The sequence below is a fragment of the Ostrinia nubilalis genome, chromosome 11, assembly GCF_963855985.1.
Source record: "Ostrinia nubilalis chromosome 11, ilOstNubi1.1, whole genome shotgun sequence".
Taxonomy (NCBI): Eukaryota; Metazoa; Arthropoda; class Insecta; order Lepidoptera; family Crambidae; genus Ostrinia; species Ostrinia nubilalis.
This window is the reverse complement of record NC_087098.1, coordinates 15415048-15436060: the sequence shown is the minus strand read 5'-3', so window position 1 is coordinate 15436060 and position 21013 is coordinate 15415048. Positions and strand designations below refer to the sequence as shown.

General features: G+C 39.8%; 1 protein-coding gene, 1 long non-coding RNA gene and 1 pseudogene across 2 annotated transcripts in view; 1 reads left to right on the top strand and 2 right to left on the bottom strand.

The window, feature by feature from the left end:
• Positions 1–21013, top strand: part of LOC135076371 (uncharacterized) — a 183906-nt gene that overhangs the window by 149506 nt on the left and 13387 nt on the right. The gene's annotated exons all lie outside the window — the stretch shown is intronic.
• Positions 3457–7098, bottom strand: LOC135076340 (esterase B1-like). The gene is made up of 4 exons (XM_063970832.1): positions 7050–7098; positions 6571–6717; positions 3916–5240; positions 3457–3828 (listed from the first exon to the last, which is right to left on the bottom strand). Exons 1-4 carry the CDS (start codon positions 7086–7088, stop codon positions 3660–3662), a joined length of 1680 nt encoding a protein of 559 aa, XP_063826902.1. The 5' UTR covers positions 7089–7098; the 3' UTR covers positions 3457–3659.
• Positions 11517–13983, bottom strand: LOC135075925 (carboxylic ester hydrolase-like; annotated as a pseudogene).

Genomic DNA, 21013 nt, shown 5'->3' with positions numbered 1-21013 from the left:
TAAAGAGAAAAATGATAAAAAAGCTCATATTCATTTTACACAATGCAACGCTGATTTGTTCAAAACTAACCCACGCCCACGCCTAGACCAATTAAAGTATGAATGTTCAAGGTGCATTAGAATTTATATTGTAGGAGATATAACACCATATGACCTGCGTCCGGTATTTTAATTACCAAGTCAGAGTGCCTTCTCAACCATAAAAAGAGAGAGAAGGAGGGGGTGCATTGCAAGAGCCATTTTACTTATTTATTCGTGTACAACATGTACGATTTAGTTATAGTCTTTCTTATTTTCTTTAAGCAATTATTTGTTACCTTGAAGCGCAGATTTCCAACGGGTGGTTCTGCATATGGGATTCCCTTAAAGCTATAGTATGACCCTTGGCCTGTAGACAGTGGCAGAGGAGCTCCTAGCAATAAGCCTTCATTTACTCTCACGATGAGCAGCTCTACATTTTTGAACTGGAACATTTAGATTAAACACCATGTGAAAAGGGAAAGTAATAAAATATATTAAAATTATTAATAAAAAAACAGTAATGTTTAGGTTTTAAAACTTACCATCGACAACATAAAGATAACTACTAAAGTTAAGGAATCCATGGTGATTGAATATCTCTTCCGAAGTGATAAAACTATAACTTTTTTCTAATATTTATATCAATTGAAAACTACATAACAGATGCAATATTGTTTACTAATGTTGTGCAATTATCATATAACAACATTTAGTGCATATTATAAAATAAATGTAACTGTGAATAACAATGATAAGTAAATAAAAAGTATTTACAACTGCGAAAGGTAAAGATAAGAGTTTCTCGTAACCATTTATTTCTTATTGAAAGGCCCTATCCGTGTAAAATTAACTTCATACATCATTTACATGATGGACATATGCTTTCTTCACAGTGTCACTCGCCCTTAAGTCAAGGTGACGTCTGCCAGCCACCCTAACATGTGTAGGTCAAGAATGCAGTGTTTTTCAACCTTTTTCATAATACGACCCCCCTAGTGCGAACCCCCGACCGTTCGCTTTTTATTTCATGCATTTTTATAATGTTGACACTTGATGTGTTCCATCCACCCCGTTGAACGCTAAGACTATGACTACCGGGGTCGTTGAAACACTTTTTCCCATCCACCCCGTTGACGGGGCAGATCCACCGGGGCCGTTGGGACTAACCCCAGGACAGACACGACATATGCTTCGTGGACTGGGGAACACAACCACACTTGTTCTCAAAGTTTGAACCATCTGAGAATCTTCACCTGAACAGATTGTGCTTACTACGGCCGACCTGCGTCCGAAGTCTATTATACATTTATCCTCAAATTCAAATATCTATTTACACTTAAAGTACCCTTAGTTTCGACCGCGTATAGATGACCCACGCTGAACTGTCCCACCAAACTCAATGACAGGGGGGCGCTACCATCGTTCAACTATATGGTTTCCAGCATGGCAAAAATCGGAACTAGCGATCCGGTATTGACGGTAGCGCCCGTGATGCATAGGACAGTTCAGTATTTTGGAACTATAGGCTTTGGTTTATTACAGAAACTAGTGTCAGAGTCGCCATATAGTCAAGGTGACGTTTGTCAGTTTTATTGGAGTAGTAGGAATGCCGCTACTCATAGTTCTCTTTCCCTGGATATCATACATATGTCCTGGAATCCATTCATACTAAATTCAGTCTGCAGGATATCAGACTAAAGATTTTGGATGCCAAATACCAACTTTTATAATTACTTATGATGCTAGTACTACCTTGATGCCTGTTAGAGAGTACTCTAATCAGTGTGCTTACCATGAGTTTACGTTAGGTGAGCTCGCTAGCGACTGCGTAAAAAATTACATTATGACAGATTGTACAGCGCCCCTAGCGGCTACTTTCAAGAACTAAAATCTTCATAATAATTATTTGACGCACTCGCTAGCGAGCCGAGCACACCTAACGTAGATAAACTTATGGTAGAAACACAGAGGCCTGCAGCAGGTGACGCCGCAAAAAAAGTGACACTTCTTCCGCTTAATAGTGAAACCATTGTGAAATTGCGATACAACACACGTGACACAATATGGTGCGCGACTGATATTAAAAATGAAGGACGTTCTTTCTTCTCATATCAACCTCGTTGGCACGGCGCAAGTAGACGGATAGACAATTATTTCCAACAGTAAGCTATACTCAATTAAGCTTCTAATCTGCTTAATACGTAACAGATTAATAAATATCTACTTACGTATCGTGGGGTTATTTTTTTCGGTACTCTCTTGTCAGAGTGATCATTTGGTACATGGTGACAAGTATTACCAGCCTGAAAAGGCATTTGTGGAGTGAACCATTGAATGTAGTCTTGACTTGGTCTGTCCAAGGTTCAACGTATATCCATAGGTATTCATAATAATCAAGCTTTGTTATTTACAAAAAAAATTAGCCCACCCTTTATGTATAGTAAAGGGTAAAGGTGCTCTTTATAGTAATTAAAATTGAAACCCCTCCCCCAAAATGGCATTATAGTTCAGTGATCGAGATACTAGCCTCCAAGCCGGCGACCGTCAATTATATTCGTTGCAGACCTTAATGCGGCGACGTTTAAATTACTGGACCGTGTGTTTTCATTGAAGGGGCAGGAATTTAAATGGGTACATGATGTATGTCTTCTTCTTTTATTTTGGCAACGACTTGGTTTTGAGAACCATGATTTCGCCAATGTCACGTAAACAGCGTTAACAAAGTTACAGGGCTTATAAAATTCACAAAATGTTTATGTTCAAAATGTTAAGCAAAATTATTATTTGTGTGAGTACCTAAAACAAAAAAGACATCCAGGACAGGCTTCTTTGTAATGACAGATATCAACTACACATATAGATGACCCACGCTGAACTGTCCCGCCAAACTCAATGACAGGGGGGCGCTACCATCGTTCAACTTTATGGTTTCCAACATGGCAAAAATCGGAACCAGCGATTCGGTATTGACGGTGGCGCCCCGCTGTCAATGTCATCGATAGGACAGTTCAGTATTTTGGAACTATACCTACCAGTTTTACGACAATTTTAAAGGATGAATAGGAACTAATAATGAAACACTGGCAATTAGATATGTCTAGGAACTCACATACTAAAATAAGTGCGAAATGACCATTTTGAGCCATTGAGTTATTATACATAATGTACTATAATTTGAGCATGCACGCCTCTGTGTCTGTTAAGTAGTCGGAGTCTAATGCCCGTTATCATAGGGGTCACTTAAAAATTAGGGATTGAAGGTGAAAACGGGCATAACTCTTTTGATTCAAAGGTTCAATTTCCAGATACTCGCCAGTTGAAAAAATATCGATCGAAAAACAAAAAGTCATCCTTGATATGTAGGTATATAATGTTATACACATTCTAAAATGTGCAAAAGTATATTTAATATTACAAGAACAGTTTTACGAGTAGTTTAAGACTTTACGAAGAAGTTACGAAGTAGGTAGGTAATTTATTTATTTTGTTTTAAAACAAACAGCTTACAAATACATAATACTTACAATATTATCACTCTAATGTAATATACATAAAATAATAATTAATAACAAGGGACGTCATTTAGCTAAAACGAACAAACGAAATATGTAATAAAAAAAATAGAAAGTAAAGCTCTTTCAAGGCAGTTCTATGCCCGCTTCGCTGAAGATGCTAGTCCAGAAGGCCACAGCATCAGCGTCAGGATCGTTATCAGCGCTCAAGGTCGAGTTGATCTTCATGTAGCCCTTGGAGTCTTCGTCGTACTCCGGCCAGACTGCTCCGAGGGAGCCGTCCGGAGTCGGGTTTCTGGGAAAAAACAATACACGGTGTAAAAACTATCTTCGTTATCCTGTGGTTCGATACTAAAGGTGTTTAAAAAATATGCAAACTTACCCATATTTTACGAAGTTTGTGTACAACGTGACAGTCTGATTAATCAGTCTGTATATCTCGGATGTTACACTTACTGGGAAACCCACTGGAAAACCACCTTTTGCAACCCTGGAGTCGAAGATATACTCGATATCGTCCGAATGCCCCGTCCCAACTATTCCATACGGTTCGCCAAGTGATGCGAATCGATTTCTCTCCGATATGATTAGAAATTTGTAAAGATACCTCTTATTTCCAGCGGGAAGGTGTTTTAAGAACCTTCTTGCGGGATACACAAATATTTCTTCGCTTTGATACCGAAGAAACTCATACAGGGTGCTATAGTCAATGTCCCTCTGGCCAAAATATTTGTCAGATATTCTATCAGCTATTGCGTCAAAGTCAAGCTGGGGGGAGCCGGTCAGTATAATTTCGCGAGGGATTAGTAGACTGCGCATTAAATTGTAACTAACAAGGGAACTATTGATGTCTGGGAGCTGATACAAGTATTCCAAACTAGTGTCCCCCAAAAACAAGTCTACTGGAGTGATGTTCCCTCGTTTGAGCGTCTCAATCGGCGTCTCGAGTAAAAATCGTTCTTGCCCGAAGTCTTTTTCTGGAGCAGGTTGGAATGCTGTCATTTTCAATCTAGTATTTTGCCAGTAATTTTCTTCTGGTATTACGATAGGCGTCTTATTGATAATACTATAAGCTGGCTGTTCTTGCAGGAACTGTAACATTTCATCAGGATCAGTTGTGTCGCTGCCTAATAACTTTCCAAGTGCAAAAGATCTTTTTGTTAGCTCATATGTGACTGCCCATTCGCAAAACGGTACGCCGCTCATGGCTATGCCTCTTTTGAACAATCCTTTGGACATCGGTGACATCATGTGATAAAACACCGACGCTGACCCCGCACTCTGTCCAGCCAGAGTGATCTCGTCAGGGTCACCCCCGAATGCAGCTATGTTATCGTGAACCCATTTTAACGCCAGGTTCTGGTCTTTTAATCCAGCATTGCCAGGAACATCCTTCGAGTCCAGCTTGAGGAATCCTAAAGCATCTAGTCTATAGTTCAATGTGACCAGCACAACGTTCTTTTGAACTATAAAGTCTGGACCTAATATAAGTGAATTCCCTGAACCTGCCATAAACGATCCTCCATGGATGAAAACCATGACTGGAAAAGGTTTCTCCGGTGTTAAGTCAGGGGTGTAAACGTTTAAGTATAAGCAGTCTTCACTGCCCGGGATATATGATTTGAGAAGTGCATTATATTGAATGCAGACTGGGCCGTGTACAATTGCTTGTTTTATTCCTATCCACGGTTGGACTGGTCTAGGATCCTGAAAAAAGCGAGTCGTATATTATAACCAGATAATATCAAAATCAAAATAAGTTTATCAAAATAAAAAATTAAAAATAATAATCATAATATTTTTTTTTTCGTACGCTGATGATACTGCACTCATATTCAAGGGCGAGACTTGGGCTATAGCTAAACAGAATGCTGAAAATGGTCTTAAACATATAGTAACTTGGCTACGAATGAATCGGCTGACTCTCAATGTCCTGAAGTCTAAGTTTATAACCTTCTGCCTTAGACGATCAACAAAACCTAGCTCAACTTTCAGTATTAAGGCGCACACTTGTAACAGAACTGTGGGACAGTCATTGTGTGACTGTGTCGCTCTGGAACGGGTAAACGACATTAGGTATCTCGGTGTTCTACTTGATGAAACTATGTTATGGGATGCTCAAATTGCAAGCCTGTCTTCACGTACCCGGAAATTGATTTATATGTTTTATAAGCTTAGAAATGTACTTAATCCCCATTCTTTAAAATGTGTTTATTTTGCGCTTGCACAGTCTGTTTTGAGCTATTGCATCGCAGCATGGGGAGGAGCATGTAAAACTATAATCATCAAACTCGAACGGGCTCAGAGGTCAATTCTCAAGGTTATGATGAAAAAATCTCGTCGTTATCCAACCACCCAACTTTACCAGGAATGCAAAATTCTTTCAATCAGACAGCTGTTCGTACTACATTCTATTCTTCTTCAGCACTCTGCGCTCGTATACGAACCCAGGAGAATTAATAAAAAACCGCATAAGCGTAGGCCTGACAAGTATGCTCGGCAATTCTTCCCCGTTCAACATTCATTAAACGCCAACTATATTACTTAGCACCGTATCTCTATGATAAAATAAATGTAGTAACTTTAGATGTAATGTATAAGCCCTATAAGGTGTGAAATAAACAATTTATTATTTGTAACGGTAGGCACTCTTTCAATATTTTTATGAAATAAAACATGATAATAAAAATAGTCCCAGTCCCCCTAATTGTGGTGAGCCACGTGACATATGCATATTTAGCTCATTACGAGGGGCTAACGGTACTACATATTAGTAAACACAAATCACCTACTAATATTCATTAAAAAAATAAGCTACTAAACCAATACAATAATTTATGTTGGGGCACACAAATGTTTTATATTGAACGGAGATAAACACTCGACTCAACAAACCTCTACTGGTATATCCTTCTCAGTCTTAAGCACAGATAGGAGAGTTTGGTGATTGTAATAGACTGGAGTGTTATCTTTGTTTTGTGATATTCCATTACAGAAATTTTTAATTTTAATATAGTAACCAATATGTAACTATTACCTTGAACCGTAGGTTTCCGACGGGTGCTTCCGCATATGGGATTCCCTTAAAGCTGTAGTATAACCCTTGGCCGGTAGACAGTGGCAGTCGAGCTCCTAGCAATAGGCCTTCATTCACTTTCACCAAGAGCAGCTCAACATTTTTGAACTAGAACATTTAGATTAAACACCATGTAAATAGTTTAAAATGTTGTAACCCGACTACAGACAAAATATTGGAAATTATGAAGCAAACGAAAAGTAACACATTAAAATAACGGTCCTTTAGACTAAAATCGTAGTATATTTTTTGAAAAAACTACGAACTTTAGTTACGAATTCGTCATGATAATCGATATTTTCTTGGCAGTATATTTAAGATCCTGTTTAAGTCAATAGTTTAATAAACATTAAATTTATACTGTCATAATACTAAAAAAAAGTTAGATAAAAATTGATCTATAACACTAAAAGTTTTTTTTATTCAAATTTGAAACTTACCATTGACAATATAAATATAACACAAGTTAAGTAATTCATGATGATTGAAGTTCTCTGTCCAATTAATGAAAACTTAAAATTTTGCTTGTATTTATCACTTGAAAAATACTACACTAATATAATAAAGCTGAAGTTTGTTTGGTTGTTGAAATGCGCTAAATATATTTTATTTATTTGTAAGGTACAGCTACAGAAAACATACTTTTATAACAATAACGTCCTTGCGGTCTCCAGGTCAGGCTCTAAACGGTCTGCTATCCCTGTCTGCCTCTCCAGGCATACATGAAAACGCCTCGCTCAACTGCCATACTCCCTCCACCTATTCACTCTCAAAATGATACACAAAAAAAGGAAAAAAGTTAAACAGCGGTTACACGTCCTCCCACTCAAAGTGCACCTCACCAACATACGAGGACTGCACTCCAATCTCTCTGCAGTCCACCACCACCTTGAGACTGAGAAACCGCAGCTGCTGTTCCTCACAGAGACGCAGATCAAATAATGTCCAGCTGACGCAGCGTACTTGCTCTACCCTCGGTACACATTAGAACACAAATTCCATGCCCGGGCGGGAGTCTGCATCTATGCTCGCGATGACATTTGCATCAAGCGTCTCAAATGCCTGGAGGTTCCTGGATTCTCTGTAATTTGGGTTTTAGTTAACACAGGCCTAGAGAAAATACTCTATGCCTATGTCTACCGTTCGCACAGCGGAGACCTTGAGACAACCCGGCTGTTCGACTACCTTAGCCAATCAGCTGATAAGGCACTAGCCCGATACCCCTCTGCACAGTTGGTCATTTTGGGAGACTTCAATGCACACCATCAGGAATGGCTCTTTCCATACCAGGTGACCGACCACGCTGGGAGAGAGGCACGTAAACTCGCTCTGACGCTGGATCTCTCCCAATTGATATACTGTACAACCAGGGTCCCGGACGTCGACACTCACACAGCCAACTGCCTTGACCTTCTGCTGACATCTGATCGAGACAGATATTCCATCCTGGTTACTGCTCCTCTTGGAACTTCTGACCACTGCCTGGTGAAAACTGTAACGACATACTCCCCACCCCATCCAATCGTGGCCCTTGTGGAGTAAGACGAGTATGGCGATACAAGTCAGCAGATTGGGACGAGATGCGTCAGTTTTTCGCATCTTTCCTTTGGAGGCCGGCATGCTTTTCTTCTCGAGACCCAACGAGTTGCGCCGATGCCATAACAGAAGTTATACGCCTGGGTATGGAATTCTTCATTCCTTACTCAGACGTCGCCTCAGGTAGCAAAGCTCGCCCTTGGTTCGATGCTGATTGCCGTCATGCTGAAGCGTGTAAGCAGTCAGCGTTTTTGGCATGGGCTGATGCTCGAACGCGCGACTCACCGGACACTCGCAATCTGAAGAAAGCCTACAACCAAGCCTCCAAGTCTTGCAAAAAGGCGTTACGCAGGGCTCGCTATGATCATATTGGACGCATTGGCACCAAACTTGCTTCTTACCCAGCCGGGTCCAAAGCGTTTTGGTCCCTTGCCAAGGCCATCCAATCAAACTTCTATCGCCCCAGCCTGCCACCACTGCTGAAACCCGATGGCTCACTGGCTCACTCTGCTGAGGAAAAGGCGAACCTTTTTGCCACCCTGTTCGCTGATAACTCACGTCTTGACAGCGCAGGCAAAACGCCACCCTGCGTGAGGTCCGCATATGGCAGAGAGAGGTTTTAAATGTCTTGCGTTCTCTTGACGTAAATAAAGCCAGTGGACCCGACGGAATTCCGGCGATTGTCCTGCGTAACTGTGCGCCGGAGTTATCTCCTATTCTGACACGCCTGTATCGACTCTCACTTAAGACTGGACTAGTCCCTAAATCTTGGAAGCTTGCAAACGTACAGCCCGTACCTAAAAAGGGCAGTCGTGCTGACCCAACTAATTACAGACCCATCTCTGTTACGTCTATATTCTGCAAGATAATGGAACGTGTCCTCAACGGCCGACTCCTTCATACCTTGAAGAAAATGACCTACTCAGCGACCGTCAGTATGGGTTTCGGTATGGTCGTTCTACAGGTGATCTTCTCGTGTATGCCACACACTTATGGAGCGAGGCCATTAAGAAACATGGCGAAGCCCTTGCCGTTTCACTGGACGTATCAAAGGCGTTTGACAGAGTCTGGCACGGCAGCCTATTAAACAAGCTTCCATCTTTTGGAATCCCTGTTGGCTTGTGCAAATGGATCTCTGATTTTCTTGAGGGACGATCAATAAGAGTAGTCCTTGAGGGCTACACTTCTAGTCAACAACCTATTGACGCTGGCGTCCCTCAGGGTTCGGTGCTGTCTGCAACCCTTTTTCTACTGCATATCAACGATCTGCTCAAACCCGGCACCTTTAGGTACGCAGATGACACGACAGTAAGGTCGAGTCTTGTCGTGAGTCCCTAATTGAACGCTTAAATTTGGCCCTTCAGGATGTCTCTGATTGGGGCGATGCCAACCTGGTCCAATTTAACGCGTCAAAAACACAGGCGTGTCTGTTCTCCGCAAAACGAAGTCCATTTTTTATGGCTCCAACATTCCGAGGCGTGCCTGTCAAAATCACCGAGCGACTGCAACTATTGGGCATTGAAATGTCCAGCATGCTGAACTTTGGCGAGTACATCGAGTCCATAGCGAAAACTGCTGCCAAAAAACTTGGTATCCTCTCGAGGGCAAGGCAGTACTATCCAAGAAGCAAAGGCTGCAGCTTTATAAAGCACAGATCCGACCTTGCATGGAATACTGCTGCCACCTCTGGGACGGCTCTGCCAAGAAACATTTGGCTGCTTTGGATTCGGTGGAAAGGCGTGCCAGAAGACTTATCGACAGCCCCGCCCTTGTTGAAGCGGCGCTCCAGGAACTTGACCATCGCCGTAAGGTAGCATCCCTATCGGTTTTCTACAGGCTACACTTCGGAGAATGTGCGAAATAATTACACGAATTAATTCCACCAGCCCCCTTCCATCATCGGGGAACCAGACGCAGGTTAGCGTACCATCCCTATATTGTTGACATTCCACCAGCTCGCACTAAGCGTTTCGATGACTCTTTTATAAAGCGAACAGCTAGGGACTGGAATTCGTTGCCTGCTTCTGTCTTTCCCGAAAACTATAATCGGGGCCTCTTTAAGGCGAGAGTGAATAGGCACTTACAGGGCAGATATGTACCATCCTACGCTGCATCCCACTTAACATCAGGTGCGATTGTGGTCAAATACCTGCCTTGTCATGCATAAAAAAAGTCTGAGCTCCCATTAAGACACACACAATATTCACATACTGCAAAAATAATATTTAACGGGTAATATACAAACAGTCATAAGAAAATAATATTTTTCCTACAAGTTTGAATAATATCTCAGGAACACGATTTGAATTTTTTTTTGGGTTGAATTGAATATGTCATTGGGTTGAATAGCCCAATTATTGAGGAAGGTTACAGGTTTTTCGTTTAAGATGACGCTACGATCATGACCATCAATGAAAAATGTTTTGAAAACGGGAAAATATTCAACTATTTTTACGCGTTCAAAGTCACAGGCACAGCTAGTGTTATATTATTATAATAAAGCATGAAAATGGTTGCATAATAAAATTATAAGTACATAATATAGGTAGTTAATATGTAAATTATAGTAAAGTGCTTCCAACTGTGACAATATAAATAATTTTTTAGAAAAATTTGCATATTTACGTAAGTAGGTTCGAATGTTTCATTTAAAGAATTGAATAAGGAGTGTAAAATTAATTTAACATCATTTAAATTTAATTTTACACGCATTATTAGATCAGTTTTTTTCCACTTAGCGTCGGAATATGCTTTGCGCATAACCACTAGTCGTTAGGGACTAACGGCCCTCCAAAGTATGGGTCCGGGTAAATGCCTCGCCAGTCCTCACTTGTGGGGGTTATAAATCGTGGCCTGGGTAAATACTTCGACGGCCCCCGGCACACTCAATTGTGGGTTACAGGTTGCACGACAGGCCCGGTGAGTTGACGTGACAGGGTAGGTGAGAAGTTAGCCGCCCGCGTGAACAGACCACGCGGACGTTGCTTAGGGTGCACCACGAGGAGGTCCATCTCCTCGCACCCAGGACCGCAGTCCCTAATACCTCCTAGATTTACCTAAATGTCACAAAGTGTACTATGTGACATCATTTAACAGTTTCTATGCCATATTTGCATACATATTTTTTAAACATCCTGACAGCTCATATAAAATTATATCGACTACTTTGGGTGCCTCAAACAATATGCTCACTTTGACTGGTTAGCTACATTAATAAGAAATATTGAATATCAGATCATTTTGGCTATCTTAGACACTTCGATCTATCTGACGCTGACTGTACAAGCACAGTTTAGTTTAGGACTAGAGGTCTAAGTTACGAAATACTCTTACAATTTATGAAATTTATTAAAAATATCGAGATAGCCCTATCAAGGCAATTCTATTCCAGCTTCGCTGAAGATGCTAGTCCAGAAGGCCACGGCATCAGCGTCGGGATTGCTGCCAGCGCTCAAGGTGGAGTTGATCTTCATGTAGCCTTTGGAAGTCTCGTCGTACTGCGGCCAGACTGCGCCGAGGGAGCCGTCCGGAGTCGGATTTCTGGAAAAATATAAACGGCATAAAAACAACGTTCGATTACTCTGTACTCGGTGAGTCAATCCAAAAAGAAGTCATTCTGGTGCTCAATACTACAACTTTTTGTATAGAACATAAAAACACTTCTCCAATGGTTGATTAGTAATATAATGATCTGCTTCTGGAATTTGTAGGGCTAAGTTAATATAAATTTCCTTTTAAATTTCAATCAGACAAGGCTTTCACACACCTATCAAGGTTGAACACTGTGCAGCTGTGTTACAAACAAACTCCCAAAGCACTGTAAGTAAATAGGTATTTAAAAAATATAAAAGCTTACCCATATTTTACGAAGTTTGTGAACAACGTGACAGTCTGGTTAATCAGTCTGTAGATCTCAGATGTTACATTCACTGGAAAACCGCCCTTCGCTACTCTGGAGTCGAAGATATATTCGATATCATCCGAATGGCTCACCCCAACTATCCCATACGGCTCGCCCAATGATGCGTATCGATTTCTATCCGATATGATGAAGAATTTGTAAAAATACCTCTTAATTACAGCGGAAAGGTACTTTAAGAACCTTCTTATTTGATACTCAAATGATTCTTGGCTGAAATACTGAAGAAACTCATACAGTGTGCCATAGCCAATGGCACTTTGGCCGAAATATTTGTCATAAATATTCTATCAGCTATTGCGTCAAAGTCCAGCTGGGGCGAGCCGTACAGTATAATTTCGCGAGGGATTAGTAGCCTGCGCATTAGACTGTAATTAACAAGAGAACTATTAATGTTTGGCAGTTGAAACAAGTATTCCAAACTAGTGTGCCCCAACAGCAAATCTACTGGAGTGATGTTTCCTCGTTTGAGCGTCTCAATCGGCGACTCAACTAAAAATCGTTTGTGCCCCAAGTCTTTTTCCGGGGCAGGTTGGAACGCTGTCATTTTCAGTCCAAAATTCCAAAATATTTCTTCTGGTATCACGATAGGAAACTTATTGACTATTTTCAAAGCGGGTTGACTTTGTAGGAAGTTCAACATTTCATAAGGATCAGTTGTGTTGCTGCCTAATAACTTACCAAGTGCAAAAGATCTTTTCCTAAGCTCATACGTGACTGCCCATTCGCAAAATGGCACGCCGCTCATGGCTATGGCTCTTTTGAACAATCCTTTGGACATCGGTGACAGCATGTGATACGTCACCGACGCTGACCCCGCACTCTGTCCAGCCAGAGTGATCAGTTCACGGTCACCCCCGAATGCAGCTATGTTATCGTGAACCCATTTTAAAGCCAGGCTCTGGTCTTTTAATCCAGCATTGCCAGGAACATCCTTCGTGTCCAGCTTGAGGAAACCTAAAGCATCTAGTCTATAGTTCAATGTGACCAGCACAACGTTCTTTTGAACTATAAAGTCTGGGCCATAAATAAGTGAGTTTCCTGATCCACTTCTAAACGCTCCTCCATGGATGAAAACCATGATTGGCAAAGGTTTTGCTGGTGTCAAGTCAGGAGTGTAAACGTTTAAGTATAAGCAGTCTTCACTGCCCGGGACATACGAATTGATTATTCGATTAAATTGAATGCAGACTGGGCCGTGTAGAAGTGCTTCTTTTATTCCTATCCACGGTTTGACTGGTCTCGGATCCTGGAAAGAAGGGAGTTGTATTTATAGCCAAATAATTGTCTCAAACTAAGAAAATCCCACGTCTAGACCAATAGAGAAATTAATGTTGTTATTATCGTTGTACCTACAACTAATATATTTTGTATTAAAGGGGATCGAACACACTTCCTCTTTATCCGGTATTCGAATCACTAAGCCAGAATGACGTCTCAAGAGGACGCATTGCTTAGCCGTTTCACTTATTTATTGGTCTCTGATATTTGCAATAAATACGAACTGTAGTATATTATAACTGCTACATTTTGTCTTTGTTTTGTGATGCTTAATTTTTCTCTTTCTTTTTTTCTTTAAGCAATGATTTTTGTTACCTTGAAGCGCAGGTTTCCGACGGGTGGTTCTGCATATGGGATTCCCTTGAAGCTGTAGTATGACCCTTGGCCGGTAGACAGTGGCAGCAGAGCTCCTAGCAATAGGCCTTCATTTACTTTCACGACTAGCAGCTCTACATTTTTTAACTATGTCAAAAGGGAGGGTAAATAATTATATAAAATATATTTTATTTAAAATAAAAAGAGTAATGAACTCTATAAATATTTGAATAAAAGTTACATCCACAACAAAAAAAAATTGAATTCGTAACTAACCAACGACAATATAAAGGTAATTATTAAACTTGTGGAATCCATGGTGATTGAAGTTCTGTTCCGGAATAACAAAAACTAGAATTTTTCTATTATTTATATCACTTGAAAAGACAGGTGCAATATTGTTGTTTACCAATGTTGTGTAGGTGGTTAACATAACAACAATAATGTGTATTTATAAAACAAAGAAATTGCAAGGAATAATAAATGTAACAATACCCCACAGAAGTATAATAACCTGGTGTAAAGGCAAGGCAATAGCATTTTACGATACAACACTGCTTCAGTCATATCACCATAAAATTATAATATTTAAAGTAACTCGTTCTGTCTGTCTCTCTTTCACGCCTAAACCACTGAACTGATTTTGATGAAATTTGGAATAGAGATAGTTTGAGTCCCGAGAAAGGACATAGGATAGTTTTTAACCCGGTTTTTGAAACAGGGACGCGCGCGATAAAGTTTTTTGTGACAGAAAAAATTCCACGCGGGCGAAGCCGTGGGCGGAAAGCTAGTAGTAGGTACATACATTGTTTCTTTTATCTCTCATCCTTCTATAATATACATTTGAATACCATTAATGGGGATAACGGTACGAAAAAAAATGTATATTCCCGTTTTCCACATCAGTGTCGCCATCTACGGGAACATTGGGTATAAGTATACCTAGACGTGCCTAAGCAACGTGCCAGCTGTTAGGTAAACGTTTCTTCAGATAATCATCATTATCATTCAGCCGTTGGACGTCCACTGCTGAATATAGGCCTCCTCAAATAATTTTCATAATGCGGCCTCCTTCCAGCGTCTTCCTGCTGCTTTTATAAGTTCGTCGGTCCACCTTGCCTTCAGATAAACAAATTGGAAAGCACCTTTTTGACTTTGTAAAGGAACAAGTCACATTACCTATACAGGAGAAGCTTATTCAACATAATAATATTTTACAGGGCAAGTACCTGGGTACTTGTAGGTCCTTTTGATTGAGTACAATACAGCTCATGAAAACCCAATTTACTTAACGTACCGAATTTATTCTTCAGTGCTCTAAAGTATGGGAAATAATTGATCGATTATTGCATTGCGCCAGTTTAACCCGGGGCCTGTTCGCTCCACAATCCCTACTTGACCGGATTTCGCTTATTTTGCGAACACTCACGAGCTCCTCGGGGCCAAGTGTCTCAACAAATTGAATTTTTACGCCGTCTGTTTGTTAGTCATCTGCAAATAAGAACAGACCACTAATACACATAGACACCTCATGTCTAAATTGTAATTATTTAATTGTATTTTGAGATCTAACTCATCATCATTTTTCTATGTATAATAAGTATGTATTTACAAAAAAAAGTAAGTATGTTTATATCCGTTGTCTAGTACCCATAGTACAAGCTTTGCTTAGTTTGGGACTAGAAGCGCAGTGTTTAAAAAAAAAATGTCCAAGGTTATTTATTTATTTATTTATCATTTCAGCCACTTCTGAACATAGGCCTCCCCCGATGCTTTCCACGTTGATCGATTGGTAGCGGCCTGCGTCCAGCGTTTCCCTGCTACCTTTACTACTATCTAACTGCTGCGGCATTTTTTGATTGCAGTCACGACCATCATCATCATCATCTCAGTCATAGGACGTTCACTCCCCCAATGCTATCCTTGTTGCCCGGTTGGTAGCGGCCTGCGTCCAGCGCTTTCCTACCTTTATGATGTCGTCGGTCCACCTTGTAGGTATGTAGGTATACCTAGCTGTATTGTTAGACCGTTGTTGTGGAAATCCGGTACCTATCCAAATCAGCATGCTGGGATCCTACGAAACTTATCTATTAAAGCTGAGTTGCACCAACTTACTTTTACGTAAATATGATAATATTCGGTGTTTGACAGATATTTGACGTTTGTTAAAGATGGTGCAACTCTGCCAATAAGAAAACTTTTGTTCAGCATAACAATGTGGCGGACAAAACAAGATTAAAAATGAATGTCTTAAAAATACATTATGCTGAACAGGCGCCCGCTCAGCAAAAATGGCGACATGACACAAACGTCATGTTGACAAGCTAGTTTTCAGTGGGAACGCGTGATGAGGATTGCACGCCCCTTTGGTCGAGTAGTCGAGGCGGTTTGTTAACAGACAGATTAAAAGGGCAAGGTACAATCTAAAGGTGAGTTGCACCACCTAACTTTAACGGTAACTATAACGATAGTCGGTGCTTTTTGTATGGAGTTTGACAGATTTTTGACGTTTGTTAAAGTTAAAGTAAGATGGTGCAACCCAGCCTTAATTTTTGCGTAGTCTATAAGTCAAACGAGTCTGTGTAAATAAGGGAGAGAACACGGATTCACAATGCTATTATGTAGGTCACTCCGTTGTAAGTACGTGATTAAAAGGCTGACGGAAAATTTTGCTTATGTTTATGCCTCGAGGAAAATGTTTGGATTTGCCAGATTTTGTCGGCTTTGAGGTCAAAGGTTTAATTTAACGACTAACTGTGGCATAATATTTTGATTTATTTTATGTAATATAAGTGCAGATACTTATTATACGCCCGTAAAACATTACTATGACGTCGCGTGGACGCACAGGGTGACACACGAACCAATCACAGAGCTCTATTCAACGCTGTGCGTTCGATTTGCTGCTTCTTCTAAGCCAGATTATTTATAGCCGAGACACATATAGGCTATTCTGATAGGCCATAACGTTGTGTTCTGATAGGACATAACGTTGTGAAGTTTTATGGAATGAAATCCGTTCAGTAGTTTTAATCAAATATCTATTTATTTAGATTCGGACCCGCTTCCAGTGGCTGAGTGGGGGGTGGGGGTCAGTCAATGGAAGACTTAAGCTGGGTTGCACCACCTAACTATGACCGTAACTATAACGATAACCGGTGTTTTTTGTATGGAATTTGACAGATTTTTGACTTTTGTCAAAGTTAAAGTAAGATGGTGCAACCCAGCCTTAATTTATTTAATTCTTATTGTGGAATAAGACCTCTCCTACTTTAACCAAAAAATCTAATCGTATCTTTCAGAAAAGAAGATTTTTTGTCCAAGCCCTCACAATCTGTTTAACTTATAACCACTTTGAAACAGCTAAAATGCCGCTATTAATTATAATGCAACCCGCCCGCTAAACCTAACGGCGGGTTTACCCATTAGTATGCTAAATCGGACCGTGGTGAACACTGAACACTGAAATGTAAGCAAAGGCATTTAGTGAAAACAAGTATTACTAGTCCATGGCTACTACCTCGACATCAAATAAATCGCACCTCCCGCGACAAGCATTTTCAAACGTATGCATCCCCACTTCCCACCAATATTGGCACCATTTAAAAGCCTAGTTCTAACCTTAATTTCATTAAAGGAAAGGTTTTTACCCCAAAAATGTGTCTTTAGAAGGTTCCAGAGTCACTTCTTCAAAAAATAGGTAGTTACGCTAAAGCCAACTTTTATGGCTATAAAACTGTTAAGTTGGGATTAATCGCTATCAATCTGTTAAAGAGGACACGTGAGATCATTATTTCGTTTTATAACCATAAAAATTGGTCTAATTGATCCCATAGGTGGGCCCAAAGTGAGGTATTTTTTCAAGTCACATTTATGGTATATGTTAATCATTTATTAAGAAATTAAATGTGTTTTTCTTTAAGGATATTTATTGGGCTTTCAAATAACACCAATATTGTTGGGGCACCATGATTGTGTCAGAAGAAAATCGTTAAAGTTCGCGTCGCGGAAGGTGCGGTTTATTTGATGTTGAGTATATAATTATTAATATACCTAGATGTTTTAATGCAGAACAAGGCCTAGGTAATCGCGCGATGTTAAGTAAGATGCTGTCTAAGATGGTGATATCTGCCCTGTAAATGTTTATTATTCACTCTCGCCTTGAAAAGTCCCGGATTATAGTTTTCGGGAAAAACAGCAGCAGGCAACGAATTCCAGTCCTTAGCTGTTCGCATTATAAAAGAGTTATCGAATCGGTAATTTTAATAACTTCGACATCCAATTACAAGGCCTCCACCTACAAGGTGGACCTACGACATCGTAAAGGTAGCAGGGAAGCGCTGGATGCAGGCTGCAGGCCGCTACCAATCGATCAACGTGGAAAGCATTAGGGGAGGCCTATGTTCAGCAGTGGACGTCCTATGGCTGAAATGATGATGATGATGATGATGACATCCAATTACTTAGTTAGCCCCAAACTAAGCAGACCTTGTAAAGTCAATACAACATTGCCATTTTCCAATGCGTATTTTTATGTGATACGTGGCAGACGAGCCATTCTTTGTTTGTTAATCAACCATTGTCATTTAGTCTCTACAATCTCTATATTGTTATTTAATACATTTTCGCCATAAGTGAGGTTTGTATGGAAATTCATCCTACTTCCTAATATAAAAGTGAAAGGTCACTGACTGACTGACTCACTCACTCATCACGAAATCTCAGAAACTACAAGTGCTAGGAGTCTCAACTTTTGCATGGAACCCCCATGCAAAAGTTTGAAGAACGTAGATTAGAACCTCTTTTAGAACGTAGGTGCTCACTAAGACGGGATTTTGCAAAATTCAATCCCTAAGGGGGTAAAACGGGATCCACCCGTACGAAGTCGCGGGCGGCCGCTAGTATTATAAATGCGAAAGTTTGTGTGCATGTTAGATTGTTGGATATCTGGATGTTAACATGTTTGTTACTCTTTCATGTAAAAACAACTGAACAGACATTGATGAAACTTTACAGTATTGTGAATAACCCAGAATAACATAAATAGGTTATTACATATATAATAACATAAACTTTACGCGGGTAAAGCCGCGGGCAAAAGCAAGAATTACAATATTATAAAAGGACAATAACTATGTATGCTAGATATTAAAAGACCCGATGACCTAGAAGCATCCACTATGTTATTAGGTAATAATAAAGTGTCGCTACCGTTAACCATCTAGATGTCCTAGACCTCGTATTGTCAATGACGTAGCTCATAAATAGAAATAGAGTATTAGCACGGAATAATAATAAGTACTACGTACAGAAGTTTTACTTCGCGAAGGTATTTAAAAAAATGTATGCTCAATGTCATTAACAATATGGTGTAATTTAGCTTGTCTCAAGAGTCAAGCAAGTTTGTCAGAAGTTTTGTTGACAAACGTCAGTGATCGGTACTGCGCCGAAGCTATAGGGCTGACTTCGGTAAAATGATGTGACGTGAGGTGCCAATCTGCAGAAAATGGCGGAGGAAATACATGATTTAGCATGAATTATCATGAATAATATTAAGGCTTGGTATTTCTGCTAAAGTAGGTATTTCGCGCTGTCAAAATCTGCGCGCGCAATTCTTCGCCGAAGACAGCGCGCCAAAGAGCTCTCGCGGCTACACAGTATAGAAATACGCAGTTGGTTAGGTTAGGTTGACTTCCTTCCGTTCAAGCGTCACACTTTCTAATACAAATCATATCCAAGTGATACAAATTATTTTTGGGAATATATTTTAGAATCGAATAAATATAGAATATAACTGCCAAAGTAAACACGGTTCAAAGAGGCGTGGCGTCACCCGACCTTCCGGAAGTTCCGCGCCGGCTAAAAGAATTTCAAGATTACGTCACCCGACCTATCGGTAGATCCTCGGGAGCTTGAGCGATTGGAAAAACATTTTATGATCAGTTACTCGTAGTAGCGATTATTTAGAGCTTGGATAATAAATTATAGTTGTTGCAATTCACAAAGCTTTGCATGTGGTTAATTACATTAATCAGTACACGCATCAATTTTGTTCAGTCTTTTTGTTTATTAATAAATAAAAATATCATACTAAAATTGCATACATATTTGTTTGTATTGGTCTGGGTATAATTTGTGTATAACGTATGTACGGATTGTACGGGGCTCTGTATCGAAAATCACTATGAGCAATAAGCATCACACACGGTTACCTGGAGTGCATCACCGCAGCAAAATTTTTATAAATGTTGTGCTTTAGAGAGTCGAGAGTATAGCAGATAATTAGTCCATCGTGAGCAGAAATTTGTCCACTAATAGCAAAATTCGTTCAAATTATAGTTTTAAAGTTATTAGGAAAAAACAGATTTTGCTGGGGTAACGTTTCAAACATTACCCTGGCAATTTTTTTTTAAAGTCGTTCTATCCCGAAACCAAATACATGGATAGATAGCTCTTGTTGCGTAGTAATTTGTCCACGAATAGCAAAATTTGTTCGTGTTCCGGTTCTCAAGTTATTTAGAATTTTGCTGGGGTAATGTTTTGTGATGTCCCAGATCTCGTAAATGGCTCAACGCAGAAGTTTGAAAAAAATACCAATGATAGACCTTGATAACATACTAACATATTATGTCCAAATTAGTTCAAACATTAGTCATTGATTTGAATGATAAACACCAGTGTAATTAAAAGATTTCGAAAATCAGATAAAACGGATTTGTGAGTAAACCAGTACTCTTACAATCGAATAAAAAGGTGAAGCATGTACCCTTGGTACACCTTTATAACCACAGTAAATATAAATGATGTGGCTTTGCGCAAAAGAGAGATTTCAAGAAATCTAATTTATTTTAACAGTCCTACTTTTGTGGCCGAATACGCGATTCCCTTATAACAAGGGAACATGGCATACAATGGACAAATTAAAATGTTCCTTGAATAAGCTATCCTGTTAATTTCAGCTTTATATTACGACTTATAAGAAAGTTATCGAACTGCAAAAAAATATCAGGAATTCTTCTATAAGCTGACCAAATTATAAAGGTTACAAAAAAGCGACCGTTCCATACATAAGGCTTGCCATCTTAAATGAACGGTATAATATCGAGGTTTCGTCAGTACAGTTGCGAACAAAGGTGTTTGTGTAGTGTAGTTGAGTTGAGAGGTCAGATTTATTGAAATAATAAAACGAACATTTTATTTTTTAAATACATTTTAAAAATAATTTACATTACAGATAACAATGAGAGGATGACATTGCAAGGTGGTGCCAGTCCAGTCTTAAATCCGTTGATATATGCTGCATGCATCTGCCATGTTTTTGGCTAAAAGATTCATTCTTCTATCTTGCAGTTT